Source organism: Temnothorax nylanderi, unplaced genomic scaffold (genome assembly GCF_030848795.1).
Source record: "Temnothorax nylanderi isolate EJ_2023f unplaced genomic scaffold, tnyl_v1.0 TNYL_tig0802_pilon, whole genome shotgun sequence".
Taxonomy (NCBI): Eukaryota; Metazoa; Arthropoda; class Insecta; order Hymenoptera; family Formicidae; genus Temnothorax; species Temnothorax nylanderi.
The window spans coordinates 2796-18695 of NW_027249864.1; the positions used below are offsets into that span (position 1 = coordinate 2796).

Genomic DNA, 15900 nt, shown 5'->3' on the forward strand with positions numbered 1-15900 from the left:
GGCAGTAGTTCTCGTTTTTTTAATCCCAAGAAGATCCATTAACTCTGCGAACAACTTCGACTCAAAGTTCTTTCCCTGATCGGTATGCACTTCCAAGGGAACTCCATATCTAGAGACAAATTGATTTACGAAGATCTCCGCCACAGTTTTAGCTCTTATATTTTTCAGAGGAAATGCTTCCACCCATTTGGTGAAACAATCTACAATGACAAGGAGATATCTGTTTCCGTAATTGGTTGTAGGGAGGGGGCCAAGAACATCCATTTGAATTCTCGCAAATGGTGCCCCAACATTGTAGATTTGTAAAGGGGATTTCCCTTTCCCAGAGGGACCTCTTTTAGAGACGCAGACTTCACATGACCTGCACCAATCCTCAACATCCTGCTTACAAGTTGCCCAATAAAAGCGCTTCCGGACTTTTTCCAAGGTTTTATTAATACCGAAATGCCCACCTGAAAAAGAATCGTGGGCTTCTTCGAGAATTTCTTTGACCCGACTTCGAGGAGCAACAAGCTGAAGAAAGCTTGTTTTCAGACTTGGAGCCTCCCACCTTTTATAAAGAATTCCTTCTCTTAAAATTAGCGCATCCCAATGCGACCAATAAATTTGAGCAGAAACATTCCTATCAGGAATCTCAGAACGCGGAGGACGGATTCCAGCTTGCTTACCCCGAAGGATAAAAGCTATTCCCTCGTCCTCCCGTTGTTCCTTACGCCAAGTTTCCAAATTCTCTCCCTGTAGAATTAATCGAGCAATCGTTTTATCCAATTCCTCCGTTGACTTCTTCTCAATTTTGGCACAATAATTACAATCGGACTTCTCACATTGTCGTCTGGACAATCCATCAGCATTTTGATGTGATAACCCCTTCCGATGCACAATCTCAAATTCATACTCTTGGAGTCTTTCCAGCCAGCGTGCCAGCTGTCCCTCTAAATCCTTGAAGGACATAAGCCACTTCAAAGAAACGTGATCTGTACGAATTAAAAATTTCCGTCCTAAAAGATAGTGACGGAAAAATTTTATTGAGTCTACTGCCGCTAAGAGTTCTCGCCGAGTAACGCAATAGTTTCTCTCAGCTTTATTGAGAACTTGACTAAAAAAAGCTATGACTCTCTCCTCTCCCTCCTGTTTCTGCGATAACACCGCGCCAATACCGATATTCGAAGCATCGGTATCCAAAACAAATCCTCCCTCCCCTTTAGGAAAAGAAAGTACCGGAGGGGAAGATAAAACCCGTTTTAATTCTTCAAACGTTTTTTGACATTCCTCCCCCCAAATGAATTTAGATTGATTCCCCGTAAGAGAGTACAGGGGTTTTGCTAAAGAAGAAAATCCTTTAACAAATTTACGATAGTATGAGCAAAATCCTAAGAAACTTCGTAGTTGTGTCTTGGTATGCGGAACCGACCAATCAGTTACCGCGGATATTTTTTCGGGATCCGTGGCTATGCCCTCCGCCGAAACTACATGCCCCAAATATTTAACATTCTTTCTTAAAAAAGTACATTTCTTTGGATTAACTTTCAAATTCACTTTTCTTAATCGTAATAGTACCGTCTTTAAATTTTCCATCATTTCAGAAAAACTTTTTCCAAAAATTATTACATCATCGAGATAAACCAAGCAAATTTTTGACAATAAATCTCTTAAAACTTTTTCCATCAGACGTTGAAATGTAGCAGGGGCATTGCAGAGGCCAAAGGGCATGACGACAAATTGCCACAACCCATTTCCAATAGAAAACGCAGTTTTCTCTTTATCCTCGGAACGAATCTTTATTTGCCAATATCCGCTCTTAAGATCTAAAGTACAGAACCAAACGTTACCTGATAACTGGTCGAATATGTCATCGATTCTGGGTATAGGATGAGAATCTTTCTTAGTTAAATAATTCAGCTTCCGATAATCCACACAAAATCTAATTGTACCGTCTTTTTTCCTGACCAAAACTACAGGCGAAATCCAGGGGTTTTGTGACTCCTCAATTACCCCTTGTTTCCACATATCCTCAATTATTTTATTTACTTCCTTCCTCATGTGGACAGGAATACGACGAGGGACCTGTTTAATAGGGGAAGAATCTCTCACATTTATCACATGTTCAATAATATCGCAATTTCCTGCAACAATAGTTTCGGAAAACACATCCCGGAAATCTTTCAAAAAATCGAGAAACATTTCCTTCTGAGCCTCATTTAGACTCTCAGAATTATTTTTGAAAAGTTCTTTTAAGATAGAAGAGTCTCCCTCGACAGAAGTTTCAACACGAGAACAATCAAAAATTTTTTTCTCATTCAATTCGGGATTAAAGAAAGGTTCAAAAATATTTTCCAAATTCACTTTCTCAAGAAAATCCTTTCCTAATAAACATTGATCGCTGATTTCTGCAACAAACATAAAGACCTCTACGGAAAATCTACCAATTTGAACTTTCATTAAGACTTTAGATTCTACAGAAACTCTTTCTCCAGTCGGGTATCTTAAATTACAGTTTCCTATTTTAATTCTCTCTACTTCCTTCCCAATAAAAGTTTCATTAACAATCGAGACATCGGAGCCCGTATCTATCTTGAAAGAACAACATTTTTCGTTTAATAAACCTTTATAATAGAAATCTTTCTTATTCTTAATTTCTAAATGTTCAAAACGAACAATACCGACTTTCGGGGAATTTTTCACAAAAGTTGAGCCCACCCCGTCAAGCTCAACTAAATCGCGTTTCCCTCATTAGGGCATTCTGACCGGAAATGTCCAGTTTTACCGCACGTCCAACACTCCCCCCGGCCGGCGCCAAATTTGCTGCCTCGCCAATTCCCTTTCGGGCCCTTTCCCTCCTTATCCTTTCCCTCAGTCTTCCCTCCGTCGTCACGTTCCTCATTCTTTACCAAATTTCTATCTCCCTTTTTCACGAAATTCTTATTTAAATTCTCCCTGTATCTCTCCGAATTATCCCCCTGGATAATTTTGAGCGCTTTAGCCCTTTCAACGGCCAGATTCAGGGAGGTTATTCCCTCCATCTGAAACGCTCGCCGAATGAAATTATCGGAAACGGCCGTGATGAATTGCGCGCAAGCGATTTTGTCACGAAGCTCATATGGGCACTCGGGGTACGCCAGGCGCGAAAGTTTATCGATTTCGGAGCCGAGTGCGGCCAATTCCTCTCCGAATTTTTGTTTACGATTTGTAAACGCGACGTAACAATTTTGGGATTGGCGTCCCTCCCCGAAACGCAACTCAAGTTTTGCTTTCAATTCCGCAAAATCTAGCCGCTCAACGTCTTGTACTGACTCTAAAACCGAACGCGCCTTCCCTCTCAAGCTCGAAGCCAAAGCAATTGTTTTTGTAGCGTCATCCCAATGATTCGCACGCGCGATCAGACTCAATTGCGAAAAATATTCTTGTAACGGGACCGTCCCGTCATACGTGTCGGGTTTGAGTTTGTATCCGAGCTCGGCACTCGCGACCGCGACACTTTCACTCGCGCGCACAGACCGCATTTCCGCGCCGCTCACAACCGCATACGCGCTCCGCGTTTCCGCACCGCTCGCGACCGTGGTTCTCTCCCCCGTGTACGCGCCCCGCGTCTCCGCGCCGCTCGCGACTCGCGTCCCCGAGTCTCCGGACGCTCTATTATTAGAGTGACTTAGCTGTGTTTGTGCGCCGGAGTTCATCCCTCGGAGAAAACGGAGCTCTTCCTCCTGCCGGCGGAACGTCTCGGCGTACTCTCTCTCTCTCTCTGCGCCTGTTCCTCGCGCATTTCGCGGATCTCCCGTATCACCGCCTGGAGAGTCACCACTTCCGTCGTCATCTCCGCAGCGTCCGACTGTGGAGTCGCTACCCGGAATCGTTTCCTTGCGGCCATGAGGAAATTTCTGATCGTCTAATCGTCGCTCGTCGCTCGTCTAATCCTCGCTCGTCCTATCCCGGACGAGCCCCCAAAATGTTGCGCTCGTCCGCGCGTTCGCTGCACTCACAACACACTCTCACTCGCGAACGCGGCGCGCGATCCCGTTGCCGGGAATAAAGACTCTCTCAATAAGAAAGGAACTCGTTTAATGGGTATTAGCGAATACAACGAAGGGCTCGTGAACACGTCTGTTCGACACGAAGGCCCAGCGAAGAATCTGACAGACGGCATATATCCATAAACAACGCAACAGCTCGTCGTCAAGGCTCGACGTCACGCAGCGCTTCGCGACTGCTTTTCGGGCTTCTACCGGGCGTCTCGGCACGGGCGCAACAGTCTGGTCATTAGACGGTTAATTTGCAGCCGCGCCCCTTCGGCCGGCGAGGGAAATCGGGTTGCAAAATTTTGGCGCCCAACGTGGGGCGATCTCGCTGAAATTTGAGAAATTGGTGGAGAGCGCGCGTACGCAATCATTATATGTGTGTTTCCCTTTTCTTTTTGCGTGTGCTGTGTCTCGTTATCGTTTAGTTTACCGGATAGGATATTGAAATATACGTATAGGTCGGCCCTGGAATGTCGGCGCCGCGAGGGTTGCGCGACCTTGGCCGTTGAGTTTGCTTTGTTTGGTTTGCCTGCTGTTATCATTTAGGAATCGCGTGCCTCTCTTTCGCTTCTCTCGCCGAATTACTGCGTATTGCTCGTGATCGGAATGTTGTCGCTTTCGATTCTGGCCTGAGAGGTCGGATATTGTATTGGTTCGCGATATAGGATTCGGTGTCGCGGGGGGAAGTTGTTTTCCATTGACTTGGTATATTCGCTAGCTAATCGAATAACTAACGATCATATTCAATGCGTCACCCCTCGATAAATGCTTCTTGACGTTTCGATAAATACTTGCGGAACCTCTGGAACATATTGCCTGTTATGTAAATAGGATACCTATTTCCGCGCGTGCTACCGGGCGGGCCGCAATACCGCCTAACCCACGGGCGGGCGATTTGGGTTCGCGAGAGAATGCGGAGGGACAGTCCGAGTTATACGTGGATTGCTGAGTTGAGCCTGGAGGAGGCCCGCCAGCATTTGGTGGACAGAGACCTCGACACTCGCGGCATACTCCCCGTTTTGCGGTCGCGATTACTTAAGTTCGAGTTGGCGAGGCTTCCGGGGATGGACCCGCCGGCCGCGTACGATCTTGGGGAGGCGGCCGGTTTCGCGGCGATCGGTGAGGTACCGCCGGAACGGGGGGTAGCGGTCGCGGGGGCGCGGGAACTGCTCGCTGATCTGGAGTTGGCGCGAGCGCCGCCCCGCCCGAGTTTCGACTTGCGGATACCGGAGGCGCCCGTGGGCGCCCGGACGCGGGGAGAATCGTCTCGTTCGGCGGCATGCGAGCCGCCCCGCGCGAATTTCGAGCCGACGGGGTTGGGGCCGGGCTGCATACCGAAGCGGGGAGGCGCGGGGGGGCGGGTTATCGTTTCCCGTCGCTGCGGGCGGAGCCGAGGCCGCTCGCGGCGGAGGGGCGGTCCGCGCGGGGGTCCGCTTCCGAGGCGTATAACCTCATGCGGAAGTGGGACCTCCACTTTTCGGGAAAGCGGGGCAGCGACGCGGAGGCCTTTCTTTTGCGAATACAGGAGGCCCGCGCCATCATTCCGATCGACGACGCGGACTTGTTCAAATGCTTGCCACTTTTTTTGTCGGACGTGGCGTTGTATTGGGTGCGGCTCGAGGCGCAGAACTGGCGTAATTGGGACGATTTCGAGGGGGCGTGGAGGGCGCGATTCGGTGACCCCGACTATCAGTACATGCTCCGGGAGGAGGTCCTGCGGAGGACTCAGGGGGAGCACGAGGCCGCCGCGGATTATCTGACCCGTCTACGCGCCCTATTGGGCCGAATGAGCCCCCAGTGGAATTTGTCGGAGCAATTAACTTTCGCCCATCGGAATCTGTTACCGCGCCTGCAAGTCGCGATACGTCGTCAAGAGTTCCATGACTTCCACACGTTGGAGGACCTCGCGGCGCGGGTGGAGCGCGCCCTAGTCGCGGATAAATACTACCGACCCCCGTTGCCGCCGGAGCAATCTATCTTCCCCGATCTGGCGTACCATGCGCCAAAGGGGAAGCCGAAAAGCCCGAGCACGGCCGCCGCCGGACTGGCCGTGGGCCAGAGGGCCGGGAGGGGGCGGGGGGCGCTGGACCTACCGCGAGCGCGGCGGCCGCTGCCGCCCCCGCGAACCCGGCGATCACGGATACCGTGGCAGGAGCCCGTGTCGGGGACGCGACCATGCAGTGTTGGAACTGCGATAAGACGGGGCATCGCGCGCGGAATTGTAGGGAGCCGCAGCAGACGCATTGCTACCGGTGCGGCAAGCGCGGATTCACCACGAGGACTTGCCCGGCGTGTCCGGGAAACGCGGAAGGGAGTTCGTAGGACGGGTCCCTACAACCCCCGGTTCGGTGACCGAGACCCGACCTGTGGATACCGGTACGAGGGCGCTCCCGCACTCGTTTGTTACCTTCGAGCCTGGGGAACTACCGCCCCTTCGATACGTCAGACTTCGTATAGGCGGCCATTCGGTGCTGGCGCTCGTGGATTCAGGGTCCAGCCGCACTCTTATCGGTCGCGAGGGAAGACGAATCGCGGAAAGTTTGGGCGTGTCGGTCGTGTGCGACGGAGGAGCGCGTATACGGATGGCGAACGGGCAGATAACCGCGATTCGCGGCGACGTCTCCCTGCCTATACGATTAAAAGGCCGGAGCCACGAAATGACCGTGGGAGTGTTACCGGATCTAGCAGTGTCGTGCATTGTCGGAATGGATTTTTTAACGACGTTCGGTATCGCGCTGGATTTTGCAAAGGCCGAGTGGTGCTTCTCGGACCAACCGCGTACCCGCTACCGCTTCGATAGGGAGGGGGCGTCCTCAGTTTGTGGATTGATGCAATTAACATCGGATCAGGGGGATAGGCTGGCGTCCTTTCTGCGAACGATACCAACCCCCTCGGAGGACCCGGGAATTACTAACCTTGCCGAACATAAAATCGATGTAGAGGGGCACGCGCCAATTAAACAACGGTGTTATTTGGTATCACCGAAGGTCCAGGAGGCCATTCGCGCGGAGGTCACCAAAATGTTAAAGGCCGGTATCATAGAGCCGTCGTCGAGTCAATGGTCGAACCCGATAGTCATGGTTAAAAAGCCGAACGGAAAGTACCGTTTCTGCATAGATTTTCGCGGGGTGAATGACATCTCCAAGAAGGATGCCTACCCGATACCGAATATGGAGGGCATTACGAACAAGTTGCGAAAGGCCAAGTTCATATCGACCATTGACTTGAGCCAGGCGTACTTTCAGATACCGCTGTCCCGGGAGAGTCGCGAGATTACGGCTTTTAGCGTCCCCGGGATGGGACTGTTCCATTTTTGTCGAATGCCGTACGGGCTACATAACGCGTCGGCTACCTTTCAAAGATTGCTCGATTCACTGATAGGCCCGGAGATGGAACCGTTTGCGTTTAACTATTTAGACGATATTATCATCGCGACTGAGACGTTTGAAGAGCATATGGAATGGCTCAAGCGCGTGTTGGATAAGATAGCGGCGGCAGGCCTAACAATAAACTTCGAGAAGTGCGAGTTCTGCCGGCCACAGGTCCGGTACTTGGGTTTTATCGTGGGGGAGGGGGGCCTAGCAACCGACCCGGCGAAGGTACAACCTATCATGAATTACCCGGCCCCGCGGAATTTAAGACAGTTACGCCGTTTCCTGGGGATGTCCTCGTGGTACCGGAAGTTCATACCGCGGTTTGCCACGCTCAGCGAACCCCTGACCCGCCTGCTGAAGAAAAACAGGCGCTGGGAGTGGGGGGATGAGCAGTCTCGCGCCTTCGACTGCATCCGGGAACACCTTACGTCCGCGCCTATCCTCGCGTGCCCGGACTTCGACGAGCCCTTTACGTTGCAAACCGACGCGAGTTCGGTGGGGCTGGGGGCCGTGTTAACGCAGAGGCTGGGGGGTGAGGAGCGGGTGATCGCCTACGCGAGTCGCGTGTTGGCGGATCCCGAGAGGAAATATTCGGTTACCGAGCAGGAGTGTCTGGCCGTGGTGTGGGCTATCCAAAAATTTCGGCCCTATTTAGAGGGGTACAAGTTTACCGTGGTTACCGACCACAGCAGCCTGCGGTGGTTGCATAACCTGAAAAACCCTACGGGCAGATTGGCCCGATGGGCCCTTGAATTGCTCGAATACGATTATACCGTTGAATATCGAAAGGGGGCCCTACACCACGTGCCGGACGCACTGTCGCGGATGTACGAGGGGGAGGGGGAGGAGGCCGCGAGCGTGAGTGCCGCGATCGAGGTTCCGGAGTGTGAGGATACGTCTGATATCTGGTACCGTAAGCGATTCAGCGAGGTAGCTACCGATCCCAAGAGGTTCGCGCATTGGAGGATAATGGAGGGGCGGTTGTATTTTTTGCGGCCGAAGTTAGTGATCTCGGATATCGTGGAGGATCTCGATCGTTGGAAGCTGGTGCTACCGCGGGAGTTCCGCGCGGAGGCCCTCCGCGAGTCACATGACGCCCCTCACGCGGGTCACCTAGGCGTTGAAAAGACGTACCATCGGGTCGCCGTTTCGTATTATTGGCCGAACCTATTTAGGGACGTAGCAAAATACGTGAGAACGTGTGACGTGTGCCAACGGACAAAGGTCGAGCAGGCGAGCCCGGCGGGCTGGATGGGCCGCCGCGCGGTAGAGGGGCCGTGGACCGCAGTCGCCGCGGATATCGTGGGGCCGCTGCCCCGTAGAGGCCTAGATAATCAGAGAAGCGACAACTCTACCCCCACCTAGAGTCCTATACCCCCACCATGGTTCCCATCGGGCCCGCAGCTGATCGCTTGTGAAGAAACTAACCTCTGATGAAGCGTCGTCTACAATACGCGGAGTAAGAAGTAAGAGTAGGCGTAAGAAGTGAGAAGTAAAAAGTGTAATAAAGCTAAAATAAAGGCGTAAGCAAAATAAATTATTTTTATTTCTTAATCCAACTTCAGCTCTTACGCTTACAAGCGGTAAGAGTAAGAAATAAAAATGATTTATTTCACTCCCGATAAAAACAGTACGTGAAATCCACGTTATTGCTACGTGGATCAGCATCGTGGAATCCACGTGGACATTCGAGTGGACAATCCGCTCAAGAACGGTACTGTAGTCCACGTGGATGAGATCATCGATTTGACGTGAAATCCACGAGCTTTCTCTCTAAATTTCTTGGAGTGGAATCTCACTCCAAAAGAGTGAGATTTCACTCCTAGGAATAATGAAAATACTGCCAGTCTAATTGGAGTGAAATTTCACTTTTCGAAAAAGTGAGTTACTTATTCATTCTTTACTTGGAGTGATTCTTCAACTCTGAAAAGAGTGACATGTTTCACTGAATAATTATTCACCCGACATAAAAAAAATTATTTATTTCGAAATTTTATTACTATTTTTTAACTAAATTTATTTCTTAAGATGCAGTCTATGATTATAAATATTTTCTCGTATTTGAAAAACACACTTACCTTGGTGGGATTCGAACTCGAGACCTCGGGACCTCTGCATCGTGAGCCAACTGCCTTACGTGGTAGACTACTTCTTAATTTGATGTAAGCGTTATATATAGTCTACATATGTCATAACCAGCGCAAATATATAATTTTTCAAAAATTATCTTAAGAAACAAATTCAGTTTAAAAAGAGTAATGAAATTTTGAATTGGATATATGATATAATATTTCTTAATGTCGGGTGAATGTCAGAAATCAGTGCCGGCTCATTATGAAATTTTGTGTTCGTAAATATATTTATGAAAAAAAGTATATTTATAAAGTTAAAACATTCTTATCAAATCCTTACAAGGGCCTCACTAGACAAAAATAAGGAAACCTTTCTTATGGCATCCCTAATAAATAATGATTGGGACCTCATCCGGTTAGCGCATAAACGCAGTATAATAATACTTTCATTAATTATAATTTTTATATCACTTTGATTAATTATAATCTTTAATAGAAATTACGTGAATGCAGATTTATCCACAAATTATCCACATGGATGCAACGTTTTTTTTTCATCATTACATCGAAGTTTTTTATCCTCGACGTGTCAATAAAAATTCCCTGTACATATTTCTTAATAGATATATCCACAGAGAATCTACATTGATATTTCGGAGATAATAGACTTTGATGTAGTGATGAGAAAAGAACGTTGCATCCATGTGGATAGTTTATGGATAAATCTGCATCCACGTAGTCCACGTAAATTACGTGGATTCGACGTGGATGTGACGTGACTGTTTTTATCGGGCTGACGCCTACTCTAGTACTTTTACTTATATCTTATTGAAATGATAAAGTAAGTAATGTTATTATCATAATGTGATATTTGTTTTGTTCATTGTCTAGGAACCAGTTCATTAAATAAAAATGGAAAAACAATGTAACGAGACTGATACTACTTCTGTTCAAGTATCAAATGAATATTCTGCAAAGGTCAGTATTAATAGCCGCTTTTGGAAAACAAAGCGATCAGTGAGCGGTCAGTGATTATTGGCCTGTACTATTAAATCTTTAAATTTAGACCAATTACATTGACCAGTTACTCAGCTGTTGTGCAACCGTTGTTTCCTGAACGTACCCAATGTCATGTGCTTACAATTGTATAAAATGTCAATCAAAATTTTCATTTGTGTTATAACGTATGTTATAGATTCGTGCTATTGAAGAGAGACATTCAATCCCTTTTCTACTGGTTTCCAAAACAGAATGTTATACAATTGAGGAACTGAAATTGCAGTGTAGCAAAGCATCACAAGTTATTCAAGACTTGAGAGTTGAACGTGACTTAGGCCTGCAGCAGTTATGTAAGATGTTCAGTGAGATTGCCAAAATGGAGAAGGCATTGCGAAAGTTACAGTCTACTGCTACTAAATGTAGTTCCAAGAAGTGTAAAACAAGGAAATAGACCTAAACACTTGTGTTCATTGTGTCACATTATTTGTAATATTTTTCTGATTACGAGTTTTATAATTATGTTTACAAAATAGGCAATAATAATTACATACAAATCATGCGAATAAGACAAGAATCAAAAAATTCGACGACGTCCACATTTTGCAAAAAAATGCCAGTATCTTTGTTATATATCATGTGAATGTTATGCCACATATGCAAAAACAGGCATTGTGCGAATGAATAACTCAGTTAAGCATTTTGTAAGATCCTTTATTGGGATAAATTCATATTTTGCACGACTAAAGCAACAGAGTTCTTTTTGACAAAAAACTGTTATATTTGTTATACCTCATACTGTCTTTAAAATAAATGGCAATCATACATAATGTGTTTACTTTTTTATTCAAGCCTTGTCATAACATAAATACATAACATATATATTCGTACAAAATTATAGTAATACTGAACTTCGAACTCATAAGAAAAAATAAAATTGTACGATATAAATACAGTTACATATGACCAGTAAATGTAAAAAAAAAAGTATTTTTCTTATCATGAGAAGTAGAGAGCCTAAACTAACTTATAATTATATCAGTCAAGCGCCTTATGAGCATATTGCATTGAATATCTTCAACATTTAAATAAATTTTATGAAAACTATAAAGTGAAATTAACAAAAAATGTTAATACCTAAATCTAAAGATCTTATACAAAACAATTGCACATATTAACATATTTGCAACATAAAACATTCTTTAGAAATCAATGCTGTTACTGTTCAATAAAAAAAATTTCTTTAATGGTGCAAAAAAAATTACTTTCTCAACTTAAACTATGTTGATTGGAGATCGACTATGTTCTTGTAAATCGTACTATTGTGTCAGGGGCTTTCATTAAACTATAGCATGCATAGCCATAGTCTTGCTATTGTATATGCTTTTTTTTTCTTGGGAATACTGCTCCTTTTGTTTCAAACAATACATTCTTAATCTCATTGTAAAAAATCTAGTCAGGATTTTGTGACCGATGTTATGGCAAGATGGAATATATGTTCCATCCCACACGTATTGCAGTTTCTCAACCATAAAGTTTATGATGTTTATATAAGTTACTGTTTTTAGAGTGTCTCTAAGTTGTCGAAACGTTATTTCTGCTTTCATAATAGCTTTGAAACAATCGTCAGACACTTTATATAATTTACCATCTTTATAATCATGTAAATCGATAACAAATCCGTATGGATGATTATTAGGACCTTGCCATAATACAGCATTAAAACATACATCACAAGTATTGCACACTTTCTTAATGCTACGTATCACAGCTCCAGCAATATCATATATGATTGGCCATTCCCACTTATCTATCAAGTTTAAATAAACATCTGTCAGTTCTGGTACATGAATAGCTGAAGCTTCCATGAATGTTTGAACCTCCTTTTCTTGGCATTTTTCAGTTGCCAATTGTTTTGACACGTCCAAGAAATTTATATTAATACTTTCGAGCTCATCCACTGAAATGTCAGTGTCATAACTGGTTACTTTGGAGCAAGAGGAAATTTGTGTCATAGTAATGAGTTTCAAATTTTGCTTCACTTGCAAAGCATTCGGGGTAGGCAATTTAAAACGGAGCAGCGAAAATAAATTTTCTAAGCAATCCTGTGTGAAGCGGCCGGTCAGAACAAATTTGTAGCCCCGTTTGTTAAGAAGAAAATCTTGTAGTTGCAGAATGCTCTCAGTGGCCATAATGACACCAGTCTGCACTGGTTTCCACTGTCCTTTTACCCCAATGCTCATGTTTTGAAAAATAGTACGGGTCTTTTTAATGTGATATATTGCTTCGTTATAATTTTCAATATTATTTTTACTAAGACCTAAAGATCTCTTTCTGTTTGTCATGAGAGCAAACCATTGGCTAACGAGATTAATAAAAAATGCTGTAGTTTCAATAGCAGAATCATTAGTTCTTTTGGCTAACATTTTCAATCCGGCTTCAGTTCTTTTATTAAAAACTGATCGTGCAGTTGAAACTTTCATTTTTTATACTGATCTTGACAGTGCAAGTAAGTTTCAATAAGTCTAAAGGCAATCTTTAGTTCAAAATTGTTCTCAAGGTTTAGAAGTCTATCCAAATGTTGCAAGTGAACCTGTAGATAGCTAAGATTTTCAGATTGACAAATGTCATGGGGCAAAGTAATAACTTTATTGCTATTTAGCATACAAGCAATATTTTTAAAAACGTGAACAGGGTCTGGAATAAAAAACAGTTTATCTTCTGCCTTAATTGGATGTTGAACAGAAACATTGACATGATGTCTTGAGCAACCGACTTCAAAAGCATTCCACATAGCTCTATTATCCGTACCCATATCACTGATTATTGCATGAACTTGTAAACCAATGCTTTCTGATTTCTCAATAATGTTTAGAACAATATTCTTCAATGCTGAACCAGTTGCATTTACTTTGCTTTCCTTATATTTTAAGTCAGTGGATTTAGTAAAGTAATAGGCTACGGTGTATTTCCAACGAGTTGTTAAGCCTGCCAGTAGAAATACTAAAACTTTATTGGCTATCCCGGAATGCGTAGGAAAAGTACAAGACCCAATAAACTGTTTACTACTTGGATCAAACACCTCCTCATCCTTGATGGCCATCTCATCCATTACTATTACACAGTCTTTTTCGTGAGGTTGTAATTTTGTCATTTCACATTGCAGCATATGAAATATCTCCTCTAGAATATTACTATCAAATTGTATATGCTGCAACTTTCTCTGTAAAGTTCGTGCCGTAGGATAAATCGGAACACGTTTCACAAAAGACTCATAACCACGAATTCCCCATTTAAACTTAAATTCCAAAGCATCTGTTATAGTTGCAAGACTCCATTTCACACCATTAGTGGACTTTCTACTTAAAGCTCTAATCTGATCTGGTCGTAATGTTGCGGACACACCTGCATGGCTTTTAAAATGATACTCTTGTAGTCTCTTCAAACGTTTCTTTTCATCGAAGTAATTTTTTTTAGTCACTTTATACAGTTTTGTAATATTTTGCAAACTGAGATCCGTTGCAGCAATTTGTTTTTTTAGACTTTTTATTATATTATTCTTTTCTTCAAGTTCTTTTAATAATGCTTCTTTTGTTTGCAAAGTTTCTTGGTTTTTGCTGTCCAGTATATCAGCAGTAGTTGCATCCAACTAAAAAAGAATGCATAAACAAATATATACAAAAGGTCGACCACAATTTCAAACAAACCTGGAAAAGAAAAGAAAAATCCTTTACCTGAATATTGCAATCATTGTCGGAATCTTTTTGTGCCACTGATACCGTCATGTCCTCTTGCAATAAAGCCGATGATGCGGTTAGTTCTTTTAACAATGCTTCTTCTGTTTGCAAAGTTTCTTGGTTTTCGCTGTCCAGTACATCAGCAGTGGTTGCATCCAACTAAAAAAGAATGCATAAACAAATATATACAAAAGGTCGACCACAATTTCAAACAAAACTGGAAAAGAAAAGAAAAATCCTTTACCTAAATATTGCAATCATTGTCGGAATCTTTTTGTGCCACTGATACTGTCATGACCTCTTGCAATAAAGCCGACGATGCAGTTAGTCTACTCGTCAACAATGGATGTTTGATTGGTGGCGTTGAACAAGATGTATATTCATTATCGATGGTTTTCATTGCATGTGTGACATCACTATGTTCATCTTTCAAACATCTTACACTCAGCTGTAATTCTTCCCCTTTATGAGTATTTCCTACTTCTAAACAGTCCTGTACCTGCTGGAAGGATGTATTGATCAGAAAAAAAAATTATTTTTACAAACACTATGGCTGCGTTCCAATATTCTCACTGCCAGTACTGAAAATCTATAGTTTCCGTTACGTATACTATAGATTTTTAGTACTGGCAGTGAATATTGGAACGCAGCATATATGATATTTTGGCACAACAATGATAAAATCGAGAGAATACTTACTTCATCACAAGTTAATACTTTTAAGCAGTATGCATGCTCATTCTCTTTTTCTTTACCACCTATAATAGGGATATTTGTTACATCTTTCAAGCATTGTGCGGTTTGTCGAAATCTTCGTATAGTTTTCGTATTACAATGATTTTCACTATCTTCAATTTCCTCTACTTGCAATGAGGGAATAGCAGATGTTTTCAGCCTTCGAAGAATTCTATTTCCTCTTGTGTCCTCCACATAGTCCTCAGGAACAAAGTGCAACTGCAACAAAATAGACAATACATGATAAACATACACACATCTGAGGGCATGTTTCAATATTTTATGAATCCTATAAAATACCTCACAAACTCTGCTATTACATTTCAGACTCCACCCGGGACGATTACGAGTAATCCAAGCTACCCACGCATTTCGATGTTCCACATTCTTCTTAGGAAATTTATGCATACAGAGTCTTTCTTTTTCCGTTGTTGTACAACCGAATACCTCACACACTTTTACCATCTTTATTCACAAACTCTTGATTTCTGTAAAGACGACAAATGTAATAAGTTTATAAAAATATTTAAAAATATGATCACATTCTCTCTCAATTAGTTACAAGTAAACAGAAATATTACTGATTATTGTATGATATAACCCTCATCCACACAAAATGCATATATTTACGATGTCCCAAAAACTTCACGAATGTCTACAATTCTTTTCTTAATAATATTAAAAATATATTAATCTTTTTCACTCACCTAACCTGATGTAACACGTTACTTTGCACACGTGCACACGGAATCAGCTGCGGGCCCAATAGCCTCGGTTTTGATTGGTGCCGCGGTCAGCCAATCAGCAAGCGTGCCCTCAATGTCGCTTCTCTGATTATCTAGGCCTCTACTGCCCCGTAGTAAGGCGGGGTATCAATACCTTCTCGTTATTCAAGATCTTTTTACGAAATGGGTGGAGGTCCGGGTGTTGCGGGCGGCCACGGGGCCGAAAATAAGGGAGGCCCTCGAAGATT

General features: G+C 43.8%; 1 protein-coding gene across 1 annotated transcript; it reads right to left on the reverse strand.

Moving 5' to 3' along the window:
• Nucleotides 1-12934: 12934 nt before the first annotated feature.
• LOC139785444 (uncharacterized) lies at nt 12935-15689 on the reverse strand. Its single transcript, XM_071724597.1, has 6 exons — nt 15635-15689; nt 15228-15415; nt 14892-15146; nt 14491-14691; nt 14190-14351; nt 12935-14104 (listed from the first exon to the last, which is right to left on the reverse strand). Exons 2-6 carry the CDS (start codon nt 15390-15392, stop codon nt 12935-12937), a joined length of 1953 nt encoding a protein of 650 aa, XP_071580698.1. The 5' UTR covers nt 15393-15415; nt 15635-15689.
• Nucleotides 15690-15900: the final 211 nt, after the last annotated feature.